The sequence below is a fragment of the Zootermopsis nevadensis genome, unplaced genomic scaffold (genome assembly GCF_977971745.1).
Source record: "Zootermopsis nevadensis isolate Lab colony 2312 unplaced genomic scaffold, Znev_1.0 Znev_ptg000012l, whole genome shotgun sequence".
NCBI classification, from domain to species: Eukaryota; Metazoa; Arthropoda; class Insecta; order Blattodea; family Termopsidae; genus Zootermopsis; species Zootermopsis nevadensis.
Window position 1 is genome coordinate 2824469 of NW_028259144.1, and position 12106 is coordinate 2836574.

General features: G+C 35.8%; 2 protein-coding genes across 6 annotated transcripts in view; both read left to right on the forward strand.

Annotated features, from left to right (window-relative positions):
* Window positions 1–2223: 2223 nt before the first annotated feature.
* On the forward strand, window positions 2224–11085 carry LOC110838756 (5-phosphohydroxy-L-lysine phospho-lyase). 5 transcript variants are annotated; one of them, XM_022082299.2, is made up of 9 exons: window positions 2224–2384; window positions 5129–5247; window positions 5600–5834; window positions 6380–6473; window positions 6954–7162; window positions 7556–7781; window positions 7977–8221; window positions 9088–9235; window positions 9958–11085. In XM_022082299.2, exons 1-9 carry the CDS (start codon window positions 2323–2325, stop codon window positions 10081–10083), a joined length of 1464 nt encoding a protein of 487 aa, XP_021937991.2. In that variant the 5' UTR covers window positions 2224–2322; the 3' UTR covers window positions 10084–11085. The 5 variants fall into 5 exon arrangements, with proteins under 5 accessions (XP_021937991.2, XP_087203720.1, XP_087203721.1 ...); XM_087347594.1 differs by having other exon boundaries at window positions 5759–5834; XM_087347595.1 differs by having other exon boundaries at window positions 2225–2384; window positions 5759–5865.
* Window positions 11086–11229: 144 nt separating this feature from the next.
* Window positions 11230–12106, forward strand: part of Csgalnact (Chondroitin sulfate N-acetylgalactosaminyltransferase) — a 157215-nt gene continuing 156338 nt past the window's right edge. Inside the window, exon 1 of the mRNA XM_022082295.2 lies at window positions 11230–11921. The gene's annotated coding sequence lies outside the window, so the exon portion shown is untranslated. The remainder of the gene's footprint in view (window positions 11922–12106) is intronic.

Consider the following 12106-nt stretch of genomic DNA (forward strand, 5'->3'; position numbering starts at 1 on the left):
CAATTTCTTTTTATTTGCAAATGACGGGGAGGCCAGCAGAACGTAAGGACAATTAGTCTGAAAAAATTGTGTTTGGTTTGTTATGCTTCAGTGTTTTATAAGGGCACGCCACTGGAGTAAAACAATGAAAAGAAGGAAGAAGAAGAAGAAAGTAAAGTGAACTAAAATATCAGATAAAATTAATAGCAATTGAAATATGAAGAAACATGCAAGTTTTGAACATGTTATGCTTTTGTTAAGGTTGGCCCGACCTTGTAATATTTCATAGGCTTAAGTCCGTGCCACTGACTCAATGAGCAGTTGAATCAAGGACATTGATTACTCATCCTTACATATCACTAATGCAAGATTAGATTAAACATGATACATTTGAGAAGCCTGTACAGATGAGGATTATGGCCATTTCAGATTTCTCAGTGGCACTCTGTGTTGATAACCAATTAATCAAACTCACCTTACCTTTCAGAAATATGTAATCTTCACCAAACATCGTTAGGGGTGATAAAATCACAGTGGATGTGATAGAAAATGCATGTAGCATGCATGGGAGAGGTGAGAAATGCATACAAAATTTTTGTCAGAAACTCTTAAGGGAAACAACTACTCGGGAGACCTTGACGTAGATAGGAAGATAATATTAAAACTGATGAAGAAGTTGGGTTATTAAGTGTGGATTGGATTTATCTGGATCATTAGAGAGTTATTCAAATTCTGTAACAGGTGGGGAATTTCTTTACCTGAAGAACTTTTAACTTCTTAGCAACGACTCTGCTCGAACCAGTATACTCATTCTCTATGTTTATCACGAAGGCGTATGGGGATGTGGGCGTAACACTCCACGCGCTCTTAACGTTTCGGAGAAACATACTGTCTCCATCTTCAGGGCTGTATATACGGCGTCAAACCTCAGAAGAACATCGTCATTCTCACCACCGTGAGAAACTCAAATCTCATACAAACCCAAAGTATTTATAATATGAACTAGAAATGAGGGTCGCGCAAAATATTTCCGTGTAGTCGTTCGACAGCTTTCCTGCCTTTATCAGGGCCCTGACCGAAACCAGCATGCCCATTTATAACCAGCTGGACAGAAGACGTGGGAATATCCCTAGCATTATCTCTTGTTATTTCGTAAATAAGGCGTGTGTCGCCATACTTCACAGATATAAAAACGTCAAATATCGACTACAACAGTTTGACAAAGAGACAAGACGACGAGCTGATGTCACCGGTACTTCAATAGTTTTAAAACAATTTTCAGATACGGACAAACGCATTTGAATAAAAATGTTCGGCACTCTAGCTGAAAAATTTCGTTCTATTTAGAAGAAACAAAACAACATTTATTAGCTCGTGTATTGTTCCTTCGTATTAGTGCTCGTTGACAAATTTTCTTTGTTTATTTTGTGTATCTTTGTGCAGATCAGTAAGTTCATAGATAATATATGTATCCTAATCGATCACCCTGTTCATTTTATCAACTTTGTCTTCATAACGCAGAATATGATTCAGACAATGGACAACGGCCATCGCTATTACAGCTATTATCATCTTTGGAATCTTATCACTACGTAGTTGGTCTCTGTGAGTTCAGATGTCACTTTCGGCACGTAGACTTGAATAAATTACCTCATCTGGCTATTGTTAACATCTGAAGGATAAGCTATCTCCTGAAAGGTGGCCTTTGAATGTGTTCATGTTGTGTTGACAGAACACCCAGTCGATTGTGAAACTCGTCATCTATCTAACAGACGAAGGCAGAAAACATAATAATGCAGACAGAAATTATTTTTCTTTAATTCTGTTAACATTTTCAGGACATGAGAAGTTGTTTGAAACAAATGTTGCCAGTCGTAATGAGACCTGTATTAAATATTATTGAAATTTATGTAGAAATTTTGTTGAATCATATAAACCAAACTTACACTCTGTACAACTTTTAGTGTAGCCCTCACAGCCCCGATATCAAATTTCATTGAAATCCCTCATACAGCCCATAAATTATTTATCATGCTTTCAAAATTACATTTTCTTTTGACAAAGTGTGCTTTAGAAGTAACGCGATTCAATTGTTTTATCCTTGAATTCTAACGATCGCATTTAATAACAACCTTTATAAATAGCAGTTGTGAAAATCGTGTATATGGTGTATCAGCATATTAATATAAGCGATAAGAACCAATAGCTCAGATTTGCTGGTTGCGTCATTCCGCGCATGCTCAGTTCGCTTCATACAACTATACATAAAGCGTGCTAGTCGCTTTGAAACAATTGGTAGCTTTCTGTTAGAACTTTGATGTCTCGCTGTTGAAGAAAGCCTCTATGGATTCACAAGAAAAGATACCAAAATGCGAGACTATACGGCTGAGAAAACGCCACGTGGGGTAAGTTATTAAAATTTCTTAATATAAATGACGCAATTAATTATTTTGTTATCGTTAAAAGACGTAGTACTGAACAAGAATTCCAATCTTTTGGTTCATAAAATATTTTTGTCTCTGTTATATGTTTGCCGTATCGAAAACATTTCAAATTAAAGTCGAAGATCTTAATTAAAATATGAATAGATCATGTTAAAAGATACAGAATTTCTGGATTAATTAACTGCTCCACGGCGCTTGACATTTACCATCGAACAAGCACAAATCATTTATTTGTATTAATTTTAGAGCGTAGTTTTCTCCTTTAAATAATACCATACGTGTATGTTCTTGAACAGCATCTGTGTTACAAAGTCCAGCCATTGAAGAAAATTCAAGGAATAATCTCGTTTATTTAGAGAACCAAATGAAACTCTAAGATAAAAATCTGTTGCCGAAGTGCCTATACGCAGTTATCCCTGCTCTATAAAGCGTTCACATGGATCTTAGGGGAATAGGGAAGATTCTATAAGCTCCTCTGAAACGTCGATCACTGTCTGAGTACATGGTGCAACATCCCAGCTCTTCATCTTACTTGTCTTCGTAAGAAACTGAAATCTCGCTGTTCAGACTCCATAAAACGAGCGGAATTTGTTGATCAGCTAAATCACTGTCAACCTCTCACGTAATTACTCTCACCACAAAGCTGGGCAGTTAAGTTTGTTACTAAATTAGGTCAATCTGTATGACTTGATAGAGCATTTTTTAATCGGCAGCTGGCGAGTCGAACCGAGCCGTGTTGCTGGGTGGGGTAAAGGAACTGACTCATTTCTAAATAAAACTGGTAAACAAGTCTGCAACATGTCCCAGATGAAGAAACTGCCATTTGGCAAGTGTCTTCGAGTCGGGAACAAAAAATACATAAAAAAAATCTTGACCTCTTAAAGTCAATGTTAGACGCTTGTTATGTCAAGATAAGAAGGTGTTTATGCAGCAGCTGTTTCCAAGGCCGCCATTACAATTGTTATTGATATTTCTATCATAATTTCAAGGGCGTTTAATAATCAAGCTTGTGTTGGTAAGTTGTTAGTCTTCAGGTGTTTGCGCGGTTGCATCACGTGTTTTACAACACGCATCATTCTAAAGATCTTTCTTACGTTTTTCCTTGTTTCTTTCCTCTTAATTTGTTTCTTACATCGTATTTATCTTCCTGTCTTTACTTTATTTCGTTAATTATTTCATTTCTCGTTTCTTCCCTCCACTATTTCCTATACCTCTTTTAATTCCTTCCTTCTTTCCTTCATGGCATGTTTTATTTCTAATTTTATCTCTCTAAAGACTAAGAAATTTATACCGTGGTATATGAAAAACTACGACAGAGTTGAAATAAATTATAAAATTTAAATTGTGTCAGACAGCAATACTAACCATGAACAATTTTACTTTCCGATCGCTCGACCTTGTGTTGCTTACGAAGGAATGTGGTAGTTGCAAGTTCTTGGAAACTGTTCGATTCAGCTGTTGCTAGGTTCATTTCTGCAGCTACAAGACCGATTTTTGCGATGTCAGTTTCCTCGACTGACATTCGTTCTCTGATAAGAGGAGGAAATGCTGTGAGCAGATACGGGAAATGTCGATCGTACAATTTGATACTTGTATATCGACGTGCCAATGTTGAACACGAGCGAGGACGGCGAATGCATTTTACTTTTTAATGCCAGTCCATCGGTTTTCAAGGAAACAATTGTAATTACTGCCATTCGTGAACAAAATATTTCCTTAGTGACGTTCTGACTAATTAACTGATTAACTTCAAGGTTCTGTGACGTAGAAGCCGATTCCACACGGGGACATATTTATCTTTTACTGTCGGGGAAGTTGTTTTTCATACTTTGGACTTTGAAGTTGTGGGCCTGTTTTAATTCTTCTAGTATTAGTCTTCCTCCTTCAACGACTTAAAAAGTGTATTTGCTTGAAACTTGTTTGTTCACGTAAAAATCAGTCGCTCAGTCCTTCATATTCTCCCCTCTCCCCCACTTATATTTCTTATTTGTTTTTTAAGAAGCGATGTTTTACATATGATATGACTGGAACAAACTTAATAGAGTGAGAACCGGACAAAGATTGTCCTATTCTACGTAATTAAAGGCGACGACGATTCCTTGTGATCAATCGTAATTGTCAAAAAACTTGAAGTAAATTACTTATACAATTATTAAGTTACTGTTTAAAATGTAAGATTCTTTCCTTTACTAGAGAAGAGATGGTCGGAAAAGTCGATGGAAGAGAACATTTGGAAGCTAGACGCGGGTTTAAATAAAGCTTGCAGGAACTGGTTGTGAAAGTGTGGAATGGATTTGACCTGACTCGATATGGAACAGTGACTGTCTTTTGTGAACATGGACACAACCCTAGGAAATTGTCTAATACGATTGTTGAAAACAATTAAATGAAAATTAATGTTCTTTCTTTAACGACAATGAACTTCATGGTTCCTTAAAAGCAGAGAATTTATTGATCAGTTGAGAAACAATGAACTTTTCAATAACGACTTACTCTATGGAGCTACTTAAGTCTCTTGATTTACTATTGTCAGTACACCCATTATTTAAAAGTGCTTTAATATGCCCTTGGGGGACCAACGTGTTAACAAAATCGGTGCCCTCTTTGGACTGTTAGTGTTTATGAACATTACATGGGCCTGTAATCAGCAATGTTTAGCCTAACGTCGTTTGTACTGTTTTTGTGTCAGGACTGTGTGGTTGCAGGCAATCGTGCAAGCTGTTTTATCGATCCGACCCCTTGAAGATCGTTAGGGCAGTGGGTCAGTATATGTACGATGAGAAGGGCAGACAATATTTGGATTGCATCAACAATGTTGCCCATGGTAAGTAGAGGTACCATTATTTGTTACTAACAGATTAATCCAGTCCACACACTTTTTTCTATTTATTTAAGATTTTCCTTTATATTATCCTTTCATCTACCCCTAAGTCTAGTAAATTATCTTTTTCTTTCAACTTTTCTGTCAAAGTTTCTGTATACTGTCCAAATTATCCTTGAATTCTGTTGGTCGCTGTGCAGGATATGCTGAAGATCATAAATTATGTGACTCCTCATCATGCAGTTTCCTCCTTAGGTCCACACATTCTCCACAGAACTTTGTTTTCAGTCCCTCAGAGCCTCAGTCTGATCCTCCTCCAGAGTGGAGTTCAACCTAATCTTCTTGTCTTACGCAGTTGGCCACTGCCATCCAGATGTAGTGAAGGCAGCATGTGACCAACTGGCAGTTCTCAACACAAACAACCGCTTTCTGCATGACAATCTGGTGCTCTGTGCTCGCAAGCTGACGAGTCTGTTGCCCGAACCCCTCTCAGTCTGCTTCTTTGTCAATTCAGGCTCTGAGGCAAATGACTTGGCTCTCCGCCTTGCAAGGGCCCACACCAAGAACCATGATGTCATCACGCTGGATCAGTATGTACATCTCTTATTTTATAATTGAACTGTAAGTAAATTTTTATTTAAATTTTGTGTTATTTGGTTTGAAAACTGTTGATTCATTTAATTTCTAGGGCATGAAAATTTAAAGCAATGTAAAAGCTAATTTTAACAGTATTTTTGACAGATTGAGGGATGAAAATATATAAGATTTGAGTTTTTCATGGAGGTAAAAATTCTATTTATTGTCTTGGTTACAAATAATTTGGAGAAAATTATTACCTTCATCCTCGCAACAGAAGACTGAGGTCATACGCTGCTCCAGTACGGTGACGACCATATGACATTTTAACCCAGAAGACCACAAGTCACGTATTAAACTTGCAGAATACTCATATTTATATGTCTCTAATAATTTGAGAATTGAACACAATGTTTGGTCTGATTTCTTACAAAATTTTTTTAAAGTAGTTACAATATCTGGTTTTCTACAGTGATAATATTAAAAAACTGATGTGTGTAAAATAAACCATAAACCGTGTGTGCTGTCGTAATGATTTACAATATTTATTTTGTTTCAGTGCTTACCATGGCCACTTGACATCACTGATTGATATTTCACCTTACAAATTTGATCATGCAGGAGGCAGCGGAAAACCAGAATGGGTTCATGTAGTAGGTAGTCTCATTATTATTGTAAACTAAAATAATTATTAAATAAATTATTTAATTTTATATATATGTTCTTAACTTTTAATAATAAGAGGCAGCCATGTTTCTCAAGTCACTGATATTAATCTTTCTTGGGTGCATGTGAATGATACTTATATTTTAACCATGCACCATGGAAGGCGTATAAAAGTATAATAAAATGTAGTCAGGTTGACTGAACAGAATTTTTTTTTTTTCGATTATCAACACAGTTCATTCATGTAAAGACTTGGCTCAGAATTTTTCCACTGAAAGGTTATTAATCCTGCTTCATATTCGAGAGACGCCAGTCTAAAATATTGGTCTGGATATTGGCTATGCTGACTGAGGTTATCATGGCTTTCCTCAGTTCTCGCACTACCACTTTCTTCCAACATTTTTGTGGTATAACTTTTGTATGAAATGATGAAGTCTCACTGACGAAGAACTGTAATGTCCATTTAGGCTTCATGTCCAGATGTGTATCGCGGGAAGTACAGGGATGTGGACCATCCTGGAAAGGATCTGGGGAAGATGTACGCAGATGAAGTGCGTGACATCTGCAAGAAAGCACGTGAAGATGGACACACTATTGCAGCATTCATCGCAGAGAGTCTACAGAGTTGTGGGGGTCAAATAATTCCTCCAGATAATTACTTGTGTAATGTATTCAGGTACTGAATAGGAAATTACTTTAATTACTTTGAAACTGTATCATTTATTGTTCCTTGAGCTTGATTTTAATTACTGAAGTTGCATGAATTGTCACACATTTTAATGAAGTCTTCCTGGGCTGTAATCTGTGTGGCCACTGTGTTCAAATCCAGAGACCGTCTGCCTTTGTCGCCAGAGTTGATTTGATGAGTGATGGAGGCAGAGACATTGTCAGAAACACTGGATAAGAAATCCATCCTTACAAGGCTGATCGTCAGAGAAGACTTATTTTATTCTATCACAAATAATATGTTATGGAGAACATAAAATATATTTAAATTAGTTTTAATAATGTGTTGACACTCATGAATTACCATTGCAATTCATTAATCAGCCACTATTTGTCTGCGCAGATACGTTCGAGAGGCAGGCGGAGTATGCATTGCCGATGAGGTGCAGGTTGGGTTCGGTCGTGTTGGCAAGCACTGGTGGGCATTCCAGCTTCAGGGGGAGGACATCGTTCCTGATATCGTTACGGTTGGCAAACCGATGGGGAACGGCCATCCTGTTGCTGCAGTCATCACAACTGTGGAAATTGCCCATAGCTTCAAGGAGACTGGCATTGAATATTTCAATACAGTAAGTGCTTTATAAAATATTAAACTCAAACCATACTTTTTTTTTATAAAATTAGGTTTTAGAGAATTTCATGCGCTAACTTCAGTTTAATTTCTGTTTCTCTAGCAAGGTTTTCTAATTCAATGTGAATTTTATAAAAATAATTGGACACAAATTTTGGTGAGATAACATTTAAGCATAACCGATATGTTGTAGTATGGTGGAAACCCAGTGTCATGTGCAGTTGCCAGCGCTGTAATAGATGTCCTAGAACAACAGAAGCTCCGTGAACATGCTACCAGAGTGGGAAACCACCTGCTGAACTCTCTTCGGCAACTGGCACTAAAGCACCCCATTGTCGGAGATGTGAGAGGAGTGGGGCTTTTTATAGGCATTGATTTAGTCGAGGATCAGGGCACGAGGATACCAGCAACAGCCAAGGCACAGCATATAGTGTCCAGGTAAAATTCATAACAAAGTCATCATCATTATTAGAGTCACAAGAGCAGCATCCACTGAACATCATGACCAAGCAATTAAAACCCTTACTTTATAGTCAGGTAACCCTGGGTTCAAATCTTGACTCAGAGACCAGCTGTAATGACTGAAGTTCATCGTGCCTTTTCTGCTTCTTGCGTAATATCTTATATTAGGCCACTGATGCTTCCATTTCATTATTAATATCCTATCATTTGACACAAAGTCTGAGCTACTGAGAGCATTGGTAAGTGAACCTTTTTCTTCTTCCGTTCCTTGACCATTACTTCGGTCTTCCGGTGCCTAATATTTTCTTTCATTCTTCTCTATTTTCCCATCCTTCCAGAGGTAGTTTCCACTCTTTCATGGTTCTTGTAATTCTGTCGTTCCATCCTGGTCTCGGTCTTCCTCTCTTCCTTCTCTCTTTTGGTTGCCATTTCATAGTCTTCTTTGGTAACTTTTCCTCCTCCATCCTTTGCACGTGTCCGTACCAAATCATTTGTTTTTTCTCTATCTCCATTATATCTCGATCAACCCTCAAGAACCTTAAATAAATAAAATATAAATAAATAAATAAGTAGCAGGATCATGAACATTTCCAGTTTTTCAAAAATTTATCCATCACTTTTATCTTCTTAATACATTCCTGCTTGTATCTGTTTCCAGATTTTTATGTTCTTCTTCTGGGTTTTAATGTTAATGTGTTAAATATTTACAGTGCAATAGAACTAAATCAGAATTGTTAATGTAGACAGTATGTGGATGTAAATCAATGTAATAAATAGCAGACAGTCTTCTTTCACTAGGGTACAAACAATGAATTCTAATATTTACATATTTTTTGCTGCAGAATGAAGGAGGAATATATCTTGGTGAGCTCGGACGGTCCCGACCGGAATGTACTGAAGCTGAAACCACCCTTAGTGTTCAGTCATGAGAATGTTGACCATTTTGTTAAAATTCTGGATGAAGTTCTCACAGAAATCAATGATGATGAGGTTAGTGAAACATTAGTACTGACCGTGGTGAACTCCGTGCTTTACACAGAGCTGCAGATATAAAAATTAAATTTAGTAATGACTTAATAAAATCCAATTTCTTATATTCTTGTATACAAATATTTTTACAAAAGAAAACTCTGATTTCAAAGATTCAGAGTGGATAATGATTTTCTTTAGAAGAAACCTTTCATTGATGAAGAAATCTGAGTTGCATGGGACATCTGATTTATGCATATCATATTTTGTCTGTAACCTCACAGGAAGACATCACTTGAAAGACATAAGTGTAGATTTTAGGATAATATTAAAATTACTTTTAAAGTTATAGGTTATGAATATGTAAACTGAACTGAATGGGTTTGGGATTGGGTACTATGACAGATAAATTACTGTTCAGCAAAATTACTATCACTGATAGAGTAGATGAGTTCAATAGAAATATATTTTGTTTTGAGGAACAGATAGTTTTGCTGCGGAAATAACATAATAGAACTCTCTTATTGGCAATGGGAGGTTTGAAATTCACCTATGTAATAAAGTACACGTGTGAGGAAAGATGAAAAAATGTTGTGTTTAAAGAAATAAAAAATTTTACTGCACTAAATCCATTCCCATCTTTTAAGGGCAAAATAATGCCTTGTCTAGGCCAGCTGTTTCCTTGGCCATTTGATTCAATACTACTGAGGACTGTGCTAATATGTCTGGTTTTATTCTTTAAGGTTAACATGGAAGCAAGTTCCCCCCAGAGAGAAAAGATGACCAATGACTCAGAATATCAGAGTTCACCCAATGAGAAGAAGATAAAAATCGATGACCAACAATCAGAGAAAATAATTAAGATCTGAAATAAACTTATTTCTCATCTTTTCAATTATTTAAACTGCAGCTGTCACAAATGTGTCTTCGAGTTGCATAATAATATTTATATGGATTTTAATAGAAAAATATATAATTATTTTTGTTATTCATTAACCTGAACAAATATAAATATAAAAATACAAAATAATCCCATGTAGGTATTGTATTTTGTTTATCCTTTGTAATGAACTATTAGCAGAAGATAGTAACATCATACTTAACCTCCAAGAAATATAGCCATAAACATTACGAGGATGCAGTAAATTCAAGAGAGCAGCAAAGGGTTAAAGTAACTTAATTATAATGCATTTTTTCAGTATTAAGCATATGTTTACATAAAATACAGTTTGAAAGTCAAATTTTATCACTGAATGTAGGTAAATGGTGAAAAGATTAAATTCAAGTAATGGTCTTTAATTTTTTTGTATTTTCAACACTTGGCTTGCTCAGCATGTGTCCCTTGTGCTATGCCACCTATATTTTACATCACCTTCTTAAAATGTGCCACGGTGGTGCAGTGACACTTTAAAAAGCACTGGTTTGCTGTCGTTAACTACTCCGATTATACTACAGCCCTGATTTTATGGGATTTAAGCCTATATTATTGTACAATAAAGGTTATTTTTGATGAGATATGTCATATACTCCTTCAGTTTTCATATGGTTTGGACAAGATATGTCATTTAGTTACAACATGATCCACGTAAGGGAATTCTGTTGAACTGTGTCCTCAAGAATTCAAGCATCAAATATTAAAATATTTGTGTAATAAGAAAGAACTTTATGTTTATATTGCTTGCATTGCTTTGGTGATATCACTCAAAATGTAACTTTAATTACCTTCAGTGAATAATCAGTGGATTGTGGTAGAACCAGGTTAAGTTTCACTATCATTTTCAAGAATCTAGCTTTTGACTTATATAAATTGTTATACTATGCATATATTTTTACAGGTTTACAAATGAAAGTAGGCATTTTTATTGATAATATCCAGGCTGCTATTGTCTATTATATTTGTTTACCAGTCTTATTCATCCTTGTACCCATGTATGTATGCATAGGTGAGTGAACACACACACACATTGTAATTTGAACTTGTGGTCTTTTTTCTTTAGTATATTTTCTAATGTGTTTGCATTTATTACTGCCTATAATATCTGGTGAATTTATTTTCAGGCTTAGAATTTATTTTTTGCTGATCATGGTGGATTCAAAATCTATGGAGTAGGCCCTCATGTATTAAAGCAGATTCGTAATATTAAAAGTAAATCTGAATTAGAACAGATCAAAATGTTTAATCCATAAAATCTGAAGAAGAAGCAATTAATTGCTCACTAAATACTTTTCATTACATTAGAATTATTCCTTTATGTAGGGGTTAAATTTAACATAGAGGTTAGGGTCGATAGACTTTTAATTAAATTTCGTACAGTTAAAATGGCATTATGTTCCTAATTACGTTAAAGGTGGAAAATATTATACTATAACACCAGGTTTTATTTCAAAGTTATATGTCATAAATGCAACTTGCCAAGTTATTTGAGTTTCTTTCTTGTGCTGCTATCTACGGGAAGATTATTAAATGTGATCTATGACGTAAAAAGGCGCGAGGTAAACCCTCCGAGAATCTTGTCGTGCAATCAAACGCGACTCATCTACGTATGCCATTTTGCTGTTTAAGCATTAGTGAGTCGGTTTGTGGCGGAGAAATGCAGTTTATTTTATCGGTTATTTGTTGCTTCCTGCAGTTTATTGTGTTACTAATAATGAGTGTCGTAAAGGAGAAATTACAGCAACATATATCTAATAATGGGGAGACCGGTTGGTAAGTTCATATCAATTAATCATTGATACAATTGGTTGATATCTTTGTTTCAGTCTTAAGCATAAGGGCATTGACACGTAACACAAACATGGCAGACATCATTCATTTGGCATTGTGCAGGTTATGCCAGGTGTTGCAAAACTGCAGTTGATGGAGTAACGTCGTATTACAAAATTCCTGTTATT